The following is a 21,477-nucleotide window of genomic DNA, read 5'->3' as shown; positions in this document are numbered from 1 at the left end:
TTATCAGTTCCACCTCCATTCACCCACCCACCCACCCCCCCGGTTCACACACAGCACTTAGACAGGGTTATAGTGAAAGCAAGTATACGTTTATTTAACAAAGGATGGAGATGCAAGTAGAAGTATTGGAGAAAAGGGTTACACATACAATAAATCATAATATGCCCTCTGGAGCCTAGAGTTAATGAACGAGAGACTCTTGTGTCTTGCAGAGTTTGCTCACCCCAAATCCTTGCAGCGCTTTATAGCCAGGCATGGCTGTGATCCCCTTTCCCAAGACAACCATGTCTGTCAGTTTGCCTCCTCTGTGAACTATTCAGTGTCCCTTTGCGCTTCAAGATATACTAGACCAATCCGATGTCTGTGTTTGTCAATAGAACATCCTCCTGCTGTTTGTTCCTTCCTCTAGATTTTGCAATCTCTGACTTGGCACCTGGTTCAAACAGTGTGTGGCATAAATACACAATACACAAATGTCCAGCCGGGGTGGGAGAGACCTGTTACGGCCTGCATGAAAGGAATTATCTCCAAGGTCTGGCATCTCCTGGTGACCTGCCTCAGCTCCAAGACCTTAAAAGCATAATCTTCAATATAGATGCATAGCTCCTTTGCCATTATCTATACACATATTTCATAATGATTATGGCAACTAGTGGGCTACTGGCTCTCAGTAGAGATCTCACATGTCACCCTTCAGTGAACTATTATGCAGATACCTGACCCTGGGGATCCCTGTGCACCCCCAGACCTTCTGCCAGTTGGCACCAATGGGTGCCTGGGTCCTACTTCCCTAGGAGGAAAATATCTTGGCCCCTGAGTCCAACTGCACAGGGCTTATAGGGCAGGAGAGACTAAAGCTGATCTGTCAGAACAAGTGAAAAATTATAGTTCTAGTGCAGTGGCTCTCAAACTTTTGTACTGGTGACGTCTTTCACACAGCAAGCCTCTGAGTGTGACCCCTCCCCCTTATCAATTAAAAACACTTTTTAATGTATTTAATGCCATTATAAATGCTGGAGGCAAAGCGGGATTTGGGGTGGAGTTTGACAGCTTGCAACCCCCCAGGTAATAACCTCGCGACCCCTTAAGGGGTCTTGACCCCAAGTTTCAGAACCCCTGTTCTAGTGTTACTAGACTCTTTGGGCCCTCTGTAGAGCTGGATGGGAGTTGGGCCCTGTTGAGGGGGAACAGACTCCCATCTGTAGCCCTGAAAGGCCATGAGATACCCGACTCTAGCGCTGGCATGTTAATGTCTAGAGAAGCTGCACTGATTTGGCTGAATTTTGTAGTGTAGACTTGCCCACAGACTGAGGCCTTGGCTACTCTGGCACTTTACAGCGCTGCAACTTTCGCGCTTAGGGGTGTGAAAAAACACCCCCCTGAGCGCTGCAAGATACAGCGCTGTAAAGCCTCAGTGTAATCAGTGCCGCAGCACTGGGAGCTCCGACCACACTCACACTCCAACCACACTCACACTTCAAAGCTCTGACCACACTCACACTTCAAAGCACTGCCGCGGCAGTGCTTTGAAATTTCAAGTGTAGCCATACCCTTATTCTGAAATAGCAGATATGAAATAGAAGTGAGTTTGGTGCATGTTTGTGTAGAGACCAGCCCTTACTTGGGCTTTGAAGTTCCAGCCCCAGGTAGGTGCTTGGGAAAGGGGTCAGCTAGAGACAGCTTTTCAGTGGTGGTTCCAGCAGCACATGAGTTTGCATTGCGTATTTCTTCATAGCAGGAAAACACACTCAGCTCTAAAATGTTCTTAACAAAATGACCAGACAACATTGCAGCCAGGATCTGCCGTGATTTCCACAGCTGGAATTTTCTTGTCTCTGACATTCAAGCTTTTTGGGTGAGTTTTAGGGTGGGGTTGCCAGTGAAACAATTAGCTTCTCATTTGCAAAGTGTCCTGGAGCCTTCACCCTAGAGTGTTAGGCTTGGCAAAGAGACTGTACCGAGATTTCAGTAGGCTCTGCTGAATATCTTAGGCCATCTTTACTGTAGGGATTTCTGCTGTCTGCAGTCGCCCTTGAATTGGGGCTTGTGCTTATGCACATCCGTAGTACAGATACAGCCTTAGTAATTGTCCATAGAGCATGTGGAGTGATTTTTCGTTCCCTTAAAATTTTTTGCCCAAACCATGCAAATCAGTGACAGTTGATGCCAGCTTTCTGCCATAGTCAATTGTAATTTAAATAACACTGTTCAAAAAAGGCAGGTTAAGGTTTGTCATGCTGGGAAGGACTATTTTACCCCTCACCCATGACTCAAACTGCTTGAAGAATTGTATTCAAACTTTAAACCTGTGGGGAGGGTGGGTTTTATTAAAGGGATGGTTTTAAACCAGCAGCATTGTGGATATGTTATGCTGATTGTTAAACCTGGCTCATACTGACAAATATACAGAGAGAACCAGTTTTAAACAAAGCTATTTCTACACTACCACGTATTCTAGCAAAAGTTATGTCACTTGGGGTATGAAAAAGCACACCCCTGAGCAACATAAGCTTTGCTGGCATAAGTAGTAGTGTGCACAACACTATGTCGGCAGGAGAGCTGCTACTTCCCGCTCCTTGAGGTGGTTTTATGATGTCAATGGGAGACCTCACTCCTGCCAGCATAGAGTGGCTACATGAGCAGCAATCTTACAGTGGAGCAGCACCATGGATGCAGCTGTGCCAGTGTAAGCTTGCTAGTGTAGACATGGCCTAATAACATGTCCAGCCAGGGGTTTGTACTGGCTTAACTAAATCTGTTTTCTAAAGTGCTTTATGCTAAACTGATGCAACTTCTATGTAGGCAGGGCCCAAGCCTGAGAGATGTTACCCTGAAACATGGATGTCTGGCAAATTCTGCGCATGTTAACATGGGAAACTGTCTTGCAACCTTAATTAGAGCTCTGCATTGCTTTGTTGGTTCTGTAGGCCAAGCTTATAGCACACCCCAGGGCTCCTGTATCCCTCCATTCCCACTCCCCACAAACCCTCTGGGTGCCACCTTCCCATCACCCTCTGTTTCAGAGACTCCCTGCAGCCCTCCCACGCCTTCCCTCATGCCAGGTCATCTCTGGCCTCCATTTTCCACATGCACACATGCCAGGGGTTGACCCCTATGCGCCACACCAGGATCCCCCACTCTCCCCACCACCACCGTCACCAGGGGTTCTGTGTCCCCCTTCCCCCCATGCCTGAGGCTCGGTCTGCACCTCCCCCCATGCTTATTCTTTCTGCTTTTCTCTTTCAGGAGATAAGTATTTTTAAACTCCTGGGAGGATGGGCTGGTTGGAGATAAAGGGTTTTGTGCTAAAATGTGCTTGTGGCTGCCCTCAGCTGCTAGCTTCGCTAACCAGATACCACGGGCACCATGTGCCATTTCTCCCCTTTTGGCTTTCTGATTTTCACCAAAATCACTAGGCTTCTGCGCACTGATGCTTAGAACATGACTTGAAATTTTGGATTCGATCAGATGCGGCATTTAAAAGTTACTGCATTACATCTGGAGAAATGCCATTAAATGGAGTGTGGTAATATCTTGTATTGCACCAACTTCTAGTGGTGAGAGACAGCAAGCTTTTGAGCCACACCCTCAGGGCTGGGAAAGGTGTCACAGCTAAAGACAAGGTGTAACATTGTTTAGCATAGGCAGTTAGCATATATTGTAAGGGACCATTCAAGGTGGAATGACCTTGTTATAGGACAAAAAGAGGTGGGGTTGTTGGTGTACCTCATCTACTGCACTGAATGCCCCAGTAACTATGGGTGAAACCAGACAATTACTGTGCTGTCAAATGAACTTGCACAGGAAAGTGATAAAAGACAAAAAAAAAAATCACATCACTGGTGGGTGAGCATGTTTCACAGAGTGATCACTCTGTCTGACCTATCAGTCCTCATCCTCAAAGGAAACCTGCACAACACTTTCAGAAGACAAGGCTGGGAGCTTAAATTCATAACTCTGCTATGCAGACACTATGGCTATCTACACTGTGCACCTTATAATGGCAAAGGTGTGCTGCTACAGCTGCACCATTGTAAGGTTCACAGTGTAGCTGCTCTTTGTTGCCCCCGGCAACAAAATAAAACCACCCCCAACAAGAGGCGGTAGCTTTGTCACCCGGAGGCCGTTTCCTGACAACAAAGCGCTGTCCACACTGGCGTTTTTATGGGTGCAACTTATGTTAGTTGGGAGCAGTGGGGGCTTCAAACCCTGACAGACAAAAGTGCTAGTACAGACTGCCTAAAAATCATGGACTGAACAGACATTGGACGGACGGACACACATTTTTGTCCTATGACTGCAGAGGTGTTAACAGGCCATTCCACCTTGAATGGTCCCTTGCAATATGTGCTATCTATTCTAAACAATCGGTTTCACCTTGCTTTTAGTTGTGAGGCTGGTAACATGTTTCCCAGACCTGAAGAAGAGCTCTGTGTAGCTCCAAAGCTTCTCTTTCACCCACAGAAATTGGTCCAATAAAAGAACAAGGAGTACTTGTGGCCATGGGTGGCAGGTTTGTAGAAATTTTGGTAGTGCCCAGAACCTGCCCCCACCCAGCTCTGCCCACCCCAAACTCCGTCCCCCCACCTACCTAAGGTTCTGGGAGGGGGGTTGGGTAGGGGAAGAAGTTTTGGGATGCAGGTCCTGGGCTAGGGATTAGGGTGCAGGAGGGGTGCAGGGTGCAGACTCTAGGATGGAGTTTAGGTGCTGGGTGCAGGTTCCAGGCTGGGTCAGGGAGTGGGTATGCAGGAGGAGGTAAGGGGTGCAGGCTCTGGGATGGAGTTTGTGGGCGGGAGATGATACAAAAGGAGGGGATACAGGTTTTGGAAGGGAGTTTGAGGGCAGAAGCGGATGTGTGAGAAGGGGGTGGGGGGTGCACACTCTGGGAGGGAGTTTGGGGATCAGAGGGGGTGCAGGAGTGAGGGCTATCGGGCTGAGGATGAGGGGTTTGTGATGCAGGAGGGGGCTCAGGGCTGGGGCAGAGGATTAGGGTGCGGGGGGATGAGGGCTGTGGCTGGGGATGAGGGGCTTGGGGCATTGGAGAGGCTCAGGGCTAGGGCGGAAGGGCAGGGTAAGGGCAGTCTGCCTTGTCATTAGCGAATGAGGGGCACTAGGACCCTGGGGCAGCAGACAGCAGGTGCTGCTTGAAGTGGGTCTCCACCTAGGAATGTGCTACTCTGGCAGCACAAGCAGGCACGGGAAAGGTGTGTGCTGCTTTCTTGGGTGGGGGGAGGGGTGGCAGGTGGAGGCCGGGGGCCCGTTCCAGGCAGGGACACGGTGGGGTGGGGGGAGACCCGCGGGGGCTGGGGGACAGACTCAGCTCCAAATATTAGAGGAGCTCGGCCCCAGGCCCTGAATATTGCTGGAGCTTGAGCACCACAAAAGAATATAATCCTCTGCCTATGCTTGTGTCACCTTAGAGACTTAACAAAGTACTCCTCATTCTTTTTGCTGATACAGACTAACACAGATACCACTCTGAATCCAATAAAAGACATTCCCTCCCCCACCTTGTCTCTCTAATACCCGGGGACCAGCATGACTATGACAACGCTGCATACATTAAATGGAATGTAAGGCCTCACAAGCTCCACCAACTCAGTTGGGTGTTGCCTAGATCCCTGATCATGATTTGCCTCTTGCCATGGCTCTGCCACCACTTTGCATATTTAAGTCTGCCAGCACCTTTGGAGGTAGGTAAGTATTAGAACAGCCTGAAAGATGGGGTGCAAAGGCCCAGCAATTAGGTGACTTACCCAGGATCATGCACCAAGTCAGAGGCAGAGGTGGGAGTAAAACTCAAGTGCCTAAATCTATCCTTCAGATACGGGGCAAGACAGCTTCTCATACTCCATGGTCCCTGGTGTTTTTGTCTACTGCATATCCTTCCAGGGTGCACCGGTATCCATTTTTCTCTGGGTATGAGAGCCTTCTCCTTTGCATCTCTTCCCATCTGGAACAGCATTCCAATGTCTCTACCTCCAGACGCCTCACGTCTGAGGTCTCATAGGAAAGCATCTCATCTCCATGCCTCTTAATTTCTCTCTCCCTCAGCTCTTGTGCTAATTCCTTAGAGAGCTTTGGGAACAGGCTGCATGTTGTAACACCACATGGCTCTTGCTGTACATGGGGGAAGCCTGTTGAAGAGTCTCAAAGCTCTTTACAAACGTGAAGGTGGGATGGGGACTCTACAGGGCTCCCCTTGTGGAGTTTCCTCCTAATTCCTCCATTAGGAGAGGATAATTTGCCCCCCACCCATGGACATGCTGTAGATTAAAGCAAGGGGTTGGCTCTCAAACTGTGTGGACACCACTTTGTCCTAGTGGTAAAGGACCATCCATGTAACCCTCCTGTGTGTTTTCACTGCCTCCTGCCCCCTTTTAAAAGAAGCTCCCAGCAGAGAGGGGCTCCAACAAATATGTTACCTTTGTGGGGATTCCCTGCCGGGGTGGAGGGAATGATGTATGTTCCTCCAACCTTCCGCTTCTGTCTAGGCCCATCCACCTTACTACACAAGAATACCAGCTCCTGCAGAGAGCCCTGGAAGGGCTGTGGAGGTGGCTGTCCATCTCCCTTCTCCAGTGGAGTTGAGATCTGCATACAGTGTGTTTCCTATAATGAGCTGGGGGAACAATCTGGCCCTAAATGACTCTACTTCCCAAACCACCAGAGAGATCAGTAAATGGAACAGTAACTTCATTTGACAGATAGATGAGTGGCCCTGGGGGTGCTGTGAAACAGAGGGAGGAAGAGACGATAGGCTACGCGCAAGACTGGGCTCTGCCAAGAGAGACGCTACACTGCGCGGTGTTTGCCAGCAGGAGAACCCAGGTGATAAACACAGACAAATGGTTTGACTCATTCTCTTTAAGGTGATTCCGATGATGCAGCTCCCTCTAGTTCCAGTGTCCTTTCCTCTACCCCGCCTTCTGTGTCTCCTGCTGTGAAGGAAGCTTCCCCCACCCCACCTTCCTCGCCGTCTGTCACAGGCAGCTTCTCTTCCTCCAGGTAAAGCACCTTCTGCCTCTTTTCTCTCCCTGTATTACCCAAAATACAGTAGAAATGATATCTCTTTGTAAGGAACACTGCAGCCCTCCTTCCCCCACATGCAACTCCCATCTCCCCAGTCCTTGGTCATCCCTTTAAATTCTTTTAGCCTAGGCCCTGTGGAGATTAACCCTGCTTCACTTCAGAGGAATTAACTCGTGGATACTGGGAGGGATCAGGAACTGATGGGAGGGTCATTGGGGCTTCATGAGGGTAAGGCTGGATTTTGTTTGCTGCATTTGGCTGAGAGGGGATCAGGCTGTTTGGCAGAGTGCTTGCCTGCATACATTCATCTGCAGCTTTACCTCTCTTAGTGTCCTCAAACGGCAGTCTTGTCTTGGAGGTCTCCAGTTGGCCTGGAGACCTAATACTTCATGTCTTGGAGAATGTGTAGAAAGCAGGTATTTCTCCAGGCCTCCTGGTCTACTGCCTTTGGATTTTAGTAAAGCATTTGATACCATCAATCTTAATTCAAGAATAATCCATGTGATTGTAACTACCGGAGCAAGGGCCATCACAAAGGACAACAGGACACCCCTGGGATCCATGTTAGGGTCTGGCCTTATTAATGTCCTAGATGGAGACGCTCCCTGTATTCGTACAGCACCTTGCAGTCGAGCCTCTTCTGATTGGGTCCTTGAGGTGCTGCACAATACAAAGAAATAACAATGGTCTAGAAGGAGGGAGTAAGGAGCATGTTAATGAAATTTGCAGATGACAGTAAATCTGGGAGGAGCTGTGAAGACCAGTCCGATAAATAAGAGGGACCAAGGGAGATTGAACTTCGTTTGAAAAAGGGCAGCTAACAAAATTAGGAGCCAAATAATCCAGAATGCTCGGGGGGGGGAGGGGGGAGAGAGAGGAAATTGGGTGGCAGTAAATTCAGAAGGATCTGGGGCATGTTAATGGAGACTAAATTAAATGAGTTTTGTAGTGCAATAGGGCAACAAAAAGCCAATGTAATTTTGGGCTGGATACACAGAGCTCATCCTGAGCTGGGATATAATAGACCCACTCAGTACAGCTGTGATGCAGCTGTGGCATCAGTCAGTTCTGCCTACTTCAGTGCTAAAGATATGGAAAAAGTTGAAGGAAGAGCAACACAAATTTGAGTGATCAATAACTCAGAACCATAGGATTTTGGGATGCCAAGGAAATTCCATAAGTCTGGAAGAGTGCTAATGTTGTCAGTATTCAAAGCAGGCAAACAGAATGACCCAGATAACTATAGTAGATTAGCCTGACATCAGTGCCAGGCAAAATAAAGGAAAAGTTGATGTGTGATTCAATTGATAAAGAATTTGAAGACAGGAATATCATTAATCCTAATCAATGTGGTTTTATGAAAAAAAGGTCTTGTCAGACAAACCTGATTTTTGTTCTTTGAGGGTTCAGGGCTGGTCAATACAAATAACTGCAAAGATTTAATATACTTGGGCTTTGGTAAGGCATCTGAGTTAGTACTACATGACATTCCGATTAACAAAACAGCACTATACAAGATCAATAGAGCACATGTTAAAGGGATTGGGAACTGACTGACAGATGTCAATGGGAATCTTCATCAAATGAGGCTGTTTCTAGTGGTGGTCCCCAGGGATCGGTAGCAGGCCCAACACTATTCATTATTTTCATCAGTGACTTGGAAGTAAATATAAAATCACAGCTGATAAAATTTGCAGATAGCACAAAGATTGATGGAATAGCAGAGGTCAGGGCACTGATACAGAGAAATTGGGATTGCTCCGTAAACTGGCCCCTCAAACAACAAGTTATTTTAAAACAACCAAATGCAAAGTTATACATGTAGGAACAAGAAAGAGAGGCCATAACTGTAGGGAAGATGGCATCCTGGAAAGCAGAAACCCAGAAAAATATCTAGGGGGTCATGGTGGACGAGCAACTTCACGTGAGCTCGTGTGATGCTGTAGCAAAAATGACTAATCCAATCCTTGGATGTATAAAGAGGCATGGTGAGTAGCAGCAGTGAGGTGATTTTGCCTCTGTATACAGCAATGGTGAGACCAGTGCTGGAATACTGCATGCCCATATTTTTAAAACGATTAACAAATTGAGCCACAAAAATGATTTGACAGCTAATGAAAATGCTAAGGGCAGGTGTGGTGCTTCTGCTACTGATTATGGGGAGTCTCAATGATTATGGGCAGAAGTTAACCCTAAAAGCATATTTGTGTGTGTGTGTTCTGCTGCTTATGCACAATGGTGTTAAGTGCATTAAAAGTTACCAACTAAACATCTTCAAAAGTGTCAAAATGACTCAATGAGATTTGTATTCCTGTAAGTCCATGGGATTTATCATTTACCTCCCTTCACCAACAACGCTTGGGAGGGGAAGCAAGGAGTAGGACAAGTCCACCTCCTCATCCCAGCTGTTTGACTTGTAAGCTCTGAGCTGTAGCATGGCAAGGTAGGGAGGAGGCTGCCAGGAGATGGACAGGCAGAAAAGCAGGGAGGAGGAGAAGCATGTGTTGATGGCTTGCTCAGGTTTGGCGTTCAGTGTGAGTTATGGGAAGGTAATAGGGAGGGGTTGTAGGCGTGTGGCTTGAATATGACTTCATAGGCAAGAGGTGTTTTCCCCAGCACTGGGATCATTTCAGTGCAATAGCCTATCTGTGCCTCCCCAGGTAGAATGAGATTAACTTGAGTGCAGGGCTCCCTGCTTCATAAGCTTGTCTCTCCCGTTTCATTTTGCCAGGCGCACATTAACTATGGAGGTGTCTCTTTAGAAGGCCATGTTTGTGTTGCTTTCCATTTCTTTGCTCACCAGTGGAGACAGTGGACGTTTCCTCTTGTGGCAGGCAGTTGGTGAAGGACCAGTCTGAACCAGAGGAGATGGCACCAATATTTTCATAAGGGGGAGGCCTTGTTAGGCATTTTGAGCTGTATTTAGGCCCATCATGCAGAGGAGCTGGTTCCCTCGGCTCCCATTGACTCCAGTGGAATTTTTCAGGGCTTGGCATTTCTGAAAGTCAGGCCAGTGTCATTCACTATCTAAATCCCCACTTGGCTTCCATTATGCTTCCAAACTTGAAAGCTTTGTCCTTGGTCTGTGTGTTCCCCAGCCCCGTCGTCCTCTGCCAGGAAAAGATGGTAAGAGCCTCGTGCTGAGGCACCATCTCTTGTCTCAGCCACAGCTCCTGTGGCTATCAGCACAGATGAAGTGAGCTCTCACACCTGCTGTGGGGAAGAAAGTGGAGGAGGTCATCTGCAGGGCTCCCTCCATTCCAGACCTGAATTCTGAGTCACCTCACTTTAGTGCTCTCTCTCTAGAATCTGCTTCAGGCCTGGTCCCAGGAGAGATGGCAGAGAGCTTTCTCCAGGACCCCTGCCTCCTCACAGCACCCCCCCTCCTAGTGCTGGGGCCATCGCCTGTATTTCCAGATGCTTCTCTCACCTTCCCTCCTCCCAAGCAGCTTCCAAAGAGGTCCCCTCTTCTGCAGTCCTTCTCTGTCTCACCACCAAAGTCTCCCTGTGTGACTAGTGCCTGAGGCTCTGCCCCTCATTCCCCTTCCTTTTTGGAAGCCTTGTGTCTGCTATGCAAGGAGTGTTTCTCTCACTTCTGGTATGACCCAGCCTCTGGGTCCACAAAGGAGCAGAATGCAGGTTACTCATGTGAAAGTGGGGCCCCTAAGACAAGGCCACCCTGGTCCACTCTGTTAATGCTGCACCTGCAATGTGCTAATCCAGCTATAACTGTCCTTTGCCCTAAACACTGCTGGGGGATGAGCCTAGGGAGCTGAATCCCTTGAGTCTCATGCTGAATTAGACTGAGACTTCTAGCTTTAGGATACTCCTTGGCGAGGGGAAGATAGTAGTGCTTGTCTGCCCAACGAGTTACTGCACCAGGGTGTGAACCTACCTTCACCCTGGGACTCTCAGTACATTGTAGCCATGTCCACATGGGAGGTTACTGCGTGGCAGGCTGATGCACTGTACGCTCTCACCCTGGCTTGCTGTGCAGTCACTTTCTTTGGATAAGCCAACTGAGGGCCTATCCAGTGAGAGCAATCAGGCACTGCTGCAGGGCTAGTCTAACTCTCCATAGAGGATCCTGAACTAGAAGCGACCACCAGGGAGTTTAAAGAAAAGCCGTGTCTTTAATCTGCTGCTACTTGCATCTGATAGGGAGCCTTGTATCTTGGTTGGATCCCTGAGCCCAATATCTCTTGGGCCCTTTGGTGGTTTGTACTTTCCTCTCCTGAGTGAACCAGAAAGGACTTTGTGCTGAATCTCCTTCCCTTCCCCTCCACACATACCCTCCCCTCAAGGTGGAAGTTGGAAGTACTATACTCTGAAAGGAGCTGTTTCAGCATCATCTGACAGCTGATGCCAGCCTCCTGGGTTGGTGGTAAGAGTCCACCCAGTGACAATGGTCATCCTGGGAACAGACTTGGCGTCCATGTCTTGTGTCTGCAGACAGCCTGATTAACCTTTCTGTCCCTCAGATACCTCAGCGAGGGCTGCCACCTACTTCATGCAGAGGCTCAGAAGATCCTGTTGCTCCATGATGGTCCTCTTTGGCTGTCTTTTCACACTGAATCTGTTCCTGCTTCTGGCTGGTCTCTGCCTTAGCCAGTCTGCTCAACCCACCTTAGAGCCTGTTCCAGGAGATCCATGGGCTGAGTGGGGAGACGCCTCTGTAGCTTGGTCTGCAGAGCAGCCATCTAGGCCTACATTTTCACCAAGCACTATCGGCTGGATCTGTCTGCATTAGGGTCTGATGAGTTTACACAGAGTGCCCCAGCCTTAAGGCCGTTTTCCAAGGTGTCACCTCATTGGGGAGTACTCCTTCCTTCCTCTCCCCAACCAGCCCCACTGCTCCTGCCACCTCAGCCTGCGAGTTTCCTGCTCCCTCCCTGGGCTATTTTCAGCACTAGGGAGCCAAGCCACAAACTTTCTTCCAGTGCCAACTGGGTTTATGTGACTTTGCTCCCCGCGAGACCCTCCTCCCAGGTAGCCCTTGGGGCTGAGGAAGTGGGTAGAGTGACTTGTGTAACATAGGCCAAGCAGATTTAGCTGACAGATTTTGGCAGCCATTGGCTGGGAAGCCTAAAGGCGCAAAGTGTCTGAAAGGGGGCACATTGGTGCCAAATCTCTTGCTCCTGATATGTTCTTCGCTGCCTGCCTGATGTCAGCAGAAGGGGCTGGCACGTGTCCACTCTGGAGAGCCAAGCCACAGAACAACCATCCACTGGTGAAAAAGTTGAGACAGTTTTCTCCACAGGGTCAGTGCATTCTGCATAGCCTTTCCTGTGATCACCTGATATGGCCACCACAGTAGACCATGTTTTATTTATTTGCTCCACCCACTGGCTATTTCTCAACCAATTAACAGACTTATCTCTCATAACTAAGCTCCCCGTGTGCCTAAAATACCAAGCTGGAGTGAGTTTTGCACCATGGTAGGCAAGGTCACACTTTGGTAGCCCACACGCGAAAGCGATTGTCAAGCTCAGGATTGTGTTGGGGTAATGAACTACCAAGACAGACAATTCTTTTTCCATGGGTTGGACTTTGTGAGCTACACAGCAGATGTGACTCTAGCCAGACTGATTTATAGTGCAGTCACCCAAAAAAGTAACTGGCTGGTCTTTCTGAAGAACAATCTGATAGTTATTTTCACGATTGCAATCAAAACAAAGGAAAAGGAATTCATTAGAAGTTGCCTGATTAAATATAATTAGTAACAGTGATCCCTGGCTCATAAGCCACATAACGGCACTTCCTTGACAATTGTCCTTCATGAGAAGATCTTAACCTCCTCGATCTACCCTTTGATAAGTGGCTAGTTGTTTCTGGGTGCTTACCATTCTCAGGTGCCCATTGTGAGAGGCGTCCAATGGTTCTGACTTGCCGAAGAAGCTGAGCATGTGTCCCCTGAAAATCTGTCCACCTTAAGGAATCTCAGGTTGGGTAGCCAGCATCCCTAGTTACTTGTGAAAATGTTGAGTCCTTGATTGTCTTTTTGATGGAAATCCAGTCAATCAGCATATGAAAATGATTCTTTCCTCCCATCTTTTAGCCAGACCCTTGGTGCTGAGCTGATGGGACTGCAGGTGGATTACTGGATTGCAGCTCAGCCCATGGAGAAGAAGAGAGACCCAGAAAAGAAGGACCCTTCCACTGCCAAAAACACACTCAAATGCACTTTCCGGTCTCTCCAGGTTAGCAGGTTACCCACGAGTGGGGAGACCACCAGCACTCCAACGATGTCAATGACAGTTGTGACAAAGGAAAAGAACAAAAAGGGTAAGGGGAGGAGGGGATTCAGCTTGCTGCTCTATCGGGTATTGCTGACATGTGAAAGGTGGACAGTTGTACTTGTCCTGGCTTTCCAGGTCTGCCCAGGTTCACTGTATGATGTATTAACTGTAGAACTTGCTCCCCAGCCCTGAGATGCCATGTTTAGGCCTGCTGGCTTGTGGCCCTAGAGGCGACCTTATTTTTGTGTTATGGGGAGTGACTCCCCGTGTTGCTGTGTTTGGTGCCAGCGAATCACACCATGTTGGGTAGGTCTCATGATCTGCCTTTGCCCCTGTGAAATAAAAGCTGATTGCTGTACCATGAGTTAAGCCAAGGCCACTGAATAATTGAATACACAACAAATCATGAGCCACGCAATCTCGCAGGTGGACTTTTGGCTGGGTTTTTGGGGTGCGGTATTTTGGTTTTTCCTTATCAACCCCAAGCATTCATTAAAACAATATCTTGCCCTTTCTGTTGCAGTGCCATTTCTTAAATAACTCTATGCACTGTTGCTCCATTAGCTTTAGACTTGCAGAAAACCTTTTCCAGGCATGGGTGTCCAAATTTTGCCATGATGGATCTGTCTGTGGTGTAAAGATGGCTAATACTTGACATTTAAGATTAAGATATCCCTCATGCACCTAGGCAGCTATACAGTTGAGTATTGCTGGGCATAAGTTGAAGGCCTGAAGCACAAGATTGAATTGCTCTGTTCATTATTACAGGTACAGATGTATTAATGGTCATACAACTATCCAGCCCTTGAGTTGGAATCAGTATCATCCTGTACCCTTGTTAGATGATTTCACAGCAGTGATTAATAGAGACTGTACCCTTACAGCAGGTTTACACAAGAAATCTATTGTGAAACAGGACCCGGTGTGAATTTAAAGCGATGGATTAATTGGAAGTGGATTAAGTTAAAGGCACTCTTGGTGTACTATATGAGCATCCACCCAAGGAGCTAGTGCGGAATAGTCATTCAGGGCTGTTTTCTCATGTAGACAAGCCTTTGGATTTCTACTATCCGTTTGTTGGGCGAAAGAGTTGGAGGCGAAGGAGGATGAGGAGCTGGTGGTCATAGAGCAAGGTATGGTTAGTGGAGGGAGGGTGAGAATGAGAAAGTGTGAGAAGAATGTGGAGAAGAGGAGGGTGGGGCTGGTTAAGAGGGTACAGCAGTTGTGTTGCTAGTATTCAAGTGAGAGTATGCCACAGCTCCCCCTCCCCCCCGTTCCCCCATTGAGGGTGTTCTCACACCTACAGGCTTCAGTCCAATCTTCTCTGTTAAGGACCTGTTTGCTGGAAACCCACCACCAAAATGTGCTGCCTCTGGCGTGGGGGGAGCAGCACAGAAAACTTGCTACGCTTCTTGGATCTTCTGATCGTCTCTTCCTTTTTTCCTTTGCAACTCCCCTGTCTCCCAGTACGATGCTACCGGCCAGCCCATGTTCCTTCCAGCTGTTAGAAGGCCTCTGCCTACTTCCCGCCATTTCCCAGCTCAACACAGAACATACCTATCCCCCACTCAGACAAGGACCAGCCATGGAAGTGCCAGGTCTCCCAGTTCTCTCATTGTCAGAGCAGAGCGCTCTGACAGGCAGCTGAGTGCTGAGGCCCTGGGTGACATGGGCTCTTCCATCACTTCCCCTTGGACAAGGAGGGACCATAGCATGACTGTGACTGTGAGAATGAGTCTGAGGAGGAGAGCAATATGCTCATTCCCAGCAGAGTGAGTCAGAACAGCCTCAGTGCAACCTTCCACAAAACTTGGGTCAGCCCTAGAGAATCCACTAGCAAATGTGAGAGGTTCACTGCTCTCCTAGGGGAGCAACCAGGAGTGGGTCCATTCCTGAACAAGTGCTGTGTTCTGAGTGTCCATTCACAAATGGAAGCCAGGGACAGCATGGGCAGGCTGGACTCATGGCACTGAGGACTGACCTCCCAGACACATCCCCCCATGCTGAGGATGGCACACTATCAGATCAGACATCACCACCTTGGTAGACTCTAAACAGCAAGGGGAGACAAGCAGGGTAGTGATGGAGGCCAGCCAACCCCTCCACTGGAAGGAAACCTGCCCATGTGAGGGTACAGAGCTCCATGGCAGACTGGCTCAGCAGTAGAGATGGACCGACCCAAACAAAAAGTAGATCAATGGGTGCTCAGCTGGGTGGTGTACCTCAGGGGAGTAGCAGTGGGAGAACTCTGGGTAGGCAACATCTCTTCCTTGAAGAAACATGGTTCCAAGACTCCAAAGCATGCAGCCCTTCCCACCCCAGCCTGCAGAGAGCTGGGTCCTGTTTCAAACAACAAAGAGACTCATTCTCTTCCATCTCTTCACTGGCCCCACAGGAGACAGGACAGAAATCAAATCCAGTCAGAAGGAAGCACACATCCCTTCTTCCTTCCCAGGTGGGTCCCTGTGCACTGTTGACTTGCCCTGGTGAGGAAGATCAGTCAAAACATGAGGAATCTGATGTGTGCAGTCCTTCCCTTCATCCCCGGGCATTTACCCCTATGCCTCAGAGGGCAGTTGCAGCCGTGGGACTCCAGGTGGAGAGGAAGAGGCACAACCTGTGTCTGAGAGAGATTTCCCCCACCCCCCACCACTCCCCAGAGGGCATGGCATGCTGCTGAATGTGGCTGCAGAAAAGATGATTCAGGCTGAAGCATCCCCAAATGGGGCACTGTTGAGTAAACCACTCACCATACCTCACAGATCATCGTGGTGATTCACTTCTGACATGACTGTGGTAGAGGAAGGGGTCTCTTCCTCCTAGGGCTTGAAAGTAGAGGATGCCCTCGGACTGTCTCATTGGCACCCCAGGCTTCATGGGCCTCTATCTCTCACTCCAGGACAATCTGTTATGGCACAGGAACAGGCAGCAAGAGGATTGGCCTCCAAATGTCATAAACAGTTTATCATTCAATGTCACTGCCACGTCTTTATCTGCAGACATATCAGCAGGCACCATCAGACAGCCCAACAAGGGCAATGGCAGCTTATCTGTTTTCAGGCACAGCCTGGGGCTACATATGTGCTCTGGAGACTCTGGCTCAGCAACTTCTGGGTTTAGCAGTGACCCACTGATCCCTAAAATAAATTAGAAATGCAGTTATGCAGTGCAGGGGAAAAGATGTCCCACATCCTTTTCTCCAGCTCCAAAAAGAATTTGGACAATGCACATAATTGACCATGGATCCCCCCTTCACCAGTCCCCCAGAAGGGACTCGGATTGACTGGAGGAAACCACACTTTCAGCAGAGGATGAAAAGCATGACAGGACATCAACGCCTCCTTGCCCTCTTCCAGGCAACACCAACATTGCCCAAGGAGGAACAGAGACAAGCAATTGGTGGCAGGCCCGCCATCTTCCATGCCAGGAGAGAACACGCCTTACGAGATGAGTGGGTATTGAAACCTGTCCTTACACAACACCCCCTGGAACTGACACCAGCGTAACCTCAAGATTCATTCTGGGTGTGTGTCATAAAAGACCTGTTTGTCACAGCTTAATGGTTCCTTGCTTAATATGGAAGCCAAAAACTGCCAGAGAGAGCAGAAAAAAAAATTCTCTCTGATTCCTTTTAAAACCAAACCCTCTCTGCTAAAAAGCCCCTAGCAGAGAAAAGAAAAATATAATATTCCTACTGGCTTCAGGATTCTATCTATCCCACCTCTGCCACCATGTCGTAACCTAGTCCCAGATTTGGACCTTAGCGTCCAAAATATGGGGGTTAGCATGAAAACCTCCAAGCTTAGTTACCAGCTTGGACCTGGTAAAGCTGCCACCACCCAAAAAATTAGAGTGTTTTGGGGCACTCTGGTCCCCCCAAAAACCTTCCCCGGGGACCCCAAGACCCAAATCCCTTGAGTCTCACCACAAAGGGAAATAAACCTTTTCCCTTCCGCCCTCCAGGTGTTCCTGGAGAGATACACAGAAGCAAGCTCCGTGAATCTAAACAGAGGGATTCCACCCTCTCTATTTCCAGTCCTGGAAACAGAAGTACTTCCCTCTTCACCCAGAGGGTATGCAAAGTCAGGCTAGTAAATCTAACACACACAGATTTCCCCCTGACTTCTTCCTCCCACCAATTCCCTGGTGAGCACAGACTCAATTCTCTGGAGTTCCCCACCAAAGAAAAAACTCCAACAGGTCTTAAAAAGAAAGCTTTATATAAAAAGAAAGAAAAAATACATAAAAATGGTCTCTCTGTATTAAGGTGACAAATACAGGGTCAATTGCTTAAAAGAAATATGAATAAACAGCCTTATTCAAAAAGAATACAATTCAAAACACTCCAGCAACTACACACATGTAAATACCAAAAAAACATATAAATCATTATCTGATCTTTTGTACTTACAACTGGGAAACAGAAGATTAGAAAGGCGGGAAACAGAGATCCTGTCATAGCCGAGAGAGAGAGAGAGGCACAAGACCAAGAACAAAGGACTCTCACACAAACTTCCCTCCACCCAGATTTGAAAAGGTTTTGTTTCCTGATTGGTCCTGAGGTCAGGTGTTTCAGGTTACTTCTTTCCAGGTGTAAGAGACATTAACCCGTAGCTATCTGTTTATGACAGTGTGTCTACACTATGGGATTATTCCGATTTTACAGAAACCAGTATTTGGAAATAGATTGTATAGTCAAGTGCACGTGGCCACACTAAGCACATTAATTCGGCCGTGTGCGTCCATGTACCAAGGCTAGCGTCAATTTCCGGAGTGTTGCACTGTGGGTAGCTATCCCATAGCTATCCCATAGTTCCTGCAGTCTCCCCCGCCCACTGGAATTCTGGGTTGAGATCCCAATGCATGATGGGGCAAAAACAGTGTCACGGGTGATTCTGGGTAAATGTTGTCAGTCAGTCCTCCCTCCGTGAAAGCAATGGCAGACAATCATCTCGTGCCCTTTTCCCTGAATTGCCCTTTTTTCAGCCTTTTTTCACTGTCACCATATGTCTACTGGATGTGATGCGGTACTGCAGCATTACACAGCAGCATCGCCTTGCCTTTTGCAGGTTAGCAAAGATGGTTACCAGCCCTACTGTACTGTCTGCTGCTTTGCAAGTTGACAATGATGGTCTGCTGCTGTCATGGGTGCTCCTGGCCAGCCTCAGTGAGGTCGGTTGGGGGCACATGGACAAAAATGGGAATGACTCCCAAAGTCATTCTCTTCTTTAAGTTTTGTCTAATGGAGAGTCAGTCCTGCCTAGAATATCAGGCAAGCCTACAAAAGAACCAGAGTGGCAAACAGCCGCTCTGGGTCAGAGCCCCAGACATCCTGCAGAAATGATGAGCTGCATGCCATTCTAGGGGGTGCCCCTGCAACAATGCCACCCGTTGCTTCCCTCCTCCCATACCTCTCCTGGGCTACCGTGGCAGTTATCCCCACATTTGTGTGATGAAGTAATAAGGAATGCATGAATAAGAAACACTGACTTTATTGCCTCTGCAAACAGAGATCAAAGCAGGAAGGGGAGGGCAGCCTCCATCTGCTATGATATTCCAGGCAGGAGTGAATCTCCATCAGACAAAGCTTAAAGAAGAGAATGACCTGGGAGTCATTCTCATTTTTGCCCAGGCGCCCCCGACTGACCTCACCGATGCCAGCCAGGAGCACTAATGGGATGATGATGATGGATACCAGTCATATTGCACTGTCTGTCATCGGGAAGGGAAGGGGATTCTGCTGTGTAGCGCTGCAGCACCACATCTGCCAGCAGCATCCAGTTTACATACGGTGACATTGAAAAAAGGCGAGAGGACTTTTTTCCCTTTGCTTTCACGAGGGGGGGACAACACATACCCTGAACCACCCGTAACAATGTTTTTGACCCTTCAGGCTTTGGGAGCTCAGCCAAGAATTCAAATGGTTTTCAGAGAGTGCGGGAACTGTGGGATAGCTACAGTCGTCAGTTGCCCCTGCCTCCGTGAGCGTCCATTTCATTCTTTGGCTTTCTGGTATGCTTGTCTCAGCTCCTTAAGTTTCAGCACTGTGTTGAGTCCCTGTTGTGGCCTCTGTCCATCATAGCCTTGGAGATTTTTTTCAAATGTTTTGGCATTTCATCTATTGGAACGGAGTTCTGATAGAACAGATTCATCTCCCCATACAGAGATCAGATTCAGTATCCCGTACGGTCCATGCTGGAGCTCTTTTTTGATTCTGGGACTGAATGGTCACCTATGCTGATCAGCGCTCCAAGCTGGGCAAACTGGAAATGAAATTCAAAAGTTCGCAGGGCTTTTCCTGTCTACTTGGCCAGTGCATCCAAGTTCAGATAGCTGTCCAGAGCAGTCACAATGGTGCACTGTGGGATAGCTCCCGGAGACCAATACCGTCGAATTGTGGCCACACTAACCCTAATTCGAAATGGCAATACCGATTTCAGCGCTACTCCCCTCGTTGGGGAGGAGTACAGATATCAATATTAAGAGCCCTTTATATCGAAGTAAAGGGCTTCGTTGTGTGAACAGGTGCAGGGTTAATTTGGTTTAACGCTGCTAAATTCGAGATAAGCTCGTAGTGTAGACCAGGCCTCTGTCTCTGACGTACAGGGACTGCAGACCCTTTCTCTGAAGAGTTCTCAAGGACATCTTAATCATCCACAAGCAATCAATCAGTGGGTCTGTGGGCAGTACTGGGCCAGAAATACTCTCATAGCATAAAAAGTGCACACTGTTTCACATGGTGACGTAGCATGCCATAGCAGCAGGAATGCTGCCTAGGAAATTCAGGGACCAAAGCACCTGCCAGAGATTCCTGTGCTGCATTTGTGATAGAGCAATGCTCTCCTTTGCGTCCAGTCTTCACAAAAATGGAGATCCTTGTGGGATAGCTCCAGGCCAGGTGGCATGCATTTGTTTCCCTGTGTAGATGACATTCTCATTAAGGCCAGAACGAAGAGGGAATTGGAGGAGGCCACAGAGGCAGTGATAAAGATCCTGCCAGCTCAGTTGGAAGAGTTATTTAGGTACAAGTAGAGATGTGCTTCAGAAAGGTGGGAGGAGACCTGGTCATTCATACAGACCCAAAAGACTGGCCAGTGCACAGTCTCCCCAGACTGTTAAGTTGATAGTCAGCTGCTTGGAGATCTTTCGTATGTGTGAGAGACTTAGATTCAGGATGGATCACTAGGACCCGTCACACTCAAACATGAGCAAGAAATGGTCTCCCTCAAAAGTTAGGAGGGGACCAGGCTGAAGGAAGTACCACAAAAAATAAACGCACTCTGCTGACTGGAGGTGGGTGGGGGAACCCCTAGCCCAGATAGTCATTAAGGCCAATTGCAGCCTGGCAGGCTTGGGGCCAGGAGTTTTTCCATTCACAAGTTGAAACCAGGAACATTGACTGGCTGAGGATTGACTTCGTAGGTGTGTCCCCCATGCTGAGGATGCATGTGATAATCCACCAAGGGGCTATTGACCTTGGATAAACATCAAGAGAAGACAAGCAACACACTAGAGGCCAGGCGACTGCTCAGTTGGTCTGAAAAGCACCTGTGCATACGCAGGGCACTAAGCACCGATGCAAGGGGCTCAGCAGCAGAGATGGAGCAAAAGGGTAAATGGAGAATGAGATGTACAGCTTGGGTGTAGTGTGCCCCATGGAAGCACCAAGGAGAGCTGTTTGTCCTGCAGCAAACAACTAGACAAGGAGATGTTATTTCAGGAGCCCTGATGTGAGTCTGCTGCAATGGTCCCTTGCCAAGAGTGCTACTGCGGATCAGAGTCTAGAGGCATCAGGGACTCCGATTGCGCCAGGGAGGATGTGGATGTTGGAAATAACGGGAACAAGAACATGGCCCAGTGAAACTACTGACTCAGCTGAGGATTGATCTCACATCTCCATCCTTCCAAGTTAAACCATACAGCAAAAATCAATGTGTAAGGGATACTGACAAAAGGCTATTGGTGCCTATTAAAAGGCTGTCGGCCTCAAGAATGCAGTCAGCCATGGCAGTATGCTCCCATGCATACGAATCTACTTCAGCTACTGGTCTAAGGGGGGAGGAAGGGCTCAGTGTTTATCACTAGGATCCTCTCAGCTCCCTGACAGAGTGCAGGCTGCAGAGATGAGCTCTGATCCAGATTAATCAGACCTGCAGGTTTCAAAGAGGTGCCATCATCCTTGGGAAGCCTCCAGTTGACATGTGCC

At 48.4% G+C, this 21,477-nt stretch overlaps 1 protein-coding gene across 6 annotated transcripts in view; it reads left to right on the top strand.

Moving 5' to 3' along the window:
• PACS2 (phosphofurin acidic cluster sorting protein 2) overlaps positions 1–21,477 on the top strand; it is a 178,247-nt gene that overhangs the window by 145,992 nt on the left and 10,778 nt on the right. For 5 of the 6 annotated variants that reach the window (XM_030574056.1, XM_030574058.1, XM_030574055.1 and 2 more), the window contains exons 21-22: positions 6,873–7,008; positions 13,091–13,317. In XM_030574056.1, coding sequence (XP_030429916.1) covers positions 6,873–7,008; positions 13,091–13,317 — 363 coding nt within the window. Of the gene's footprint in view, positions 1–6,872; positions 7,009–13,090; positions 13,318–14,318; positions 14,405–21,477 lie in introns of all 6 variants that reach the window. The other variant, XM_030574057.1, reaches the window with a different exon arrangement.

Source organism: Gopherus evgoodei, chromosome 8 (assembly GCF_007399415.2).
Source record: "Gopherus evgoodei ecotype Sinaloan lineage chromosome 8, rGopEvg1_v1.p, whole genome shotgun sequence".
Taxonomy (NCBI): Eukaryota; Metazoa; Chordata; order Testudines; family Testudinidae; genus Gopherus; species Gopherus evgoodei.
The sequence above is the reverse complement of the archived record's forward strand: the minus strand, read 5'-3'. Positions and strand labels throughout refer to the sequence as shown.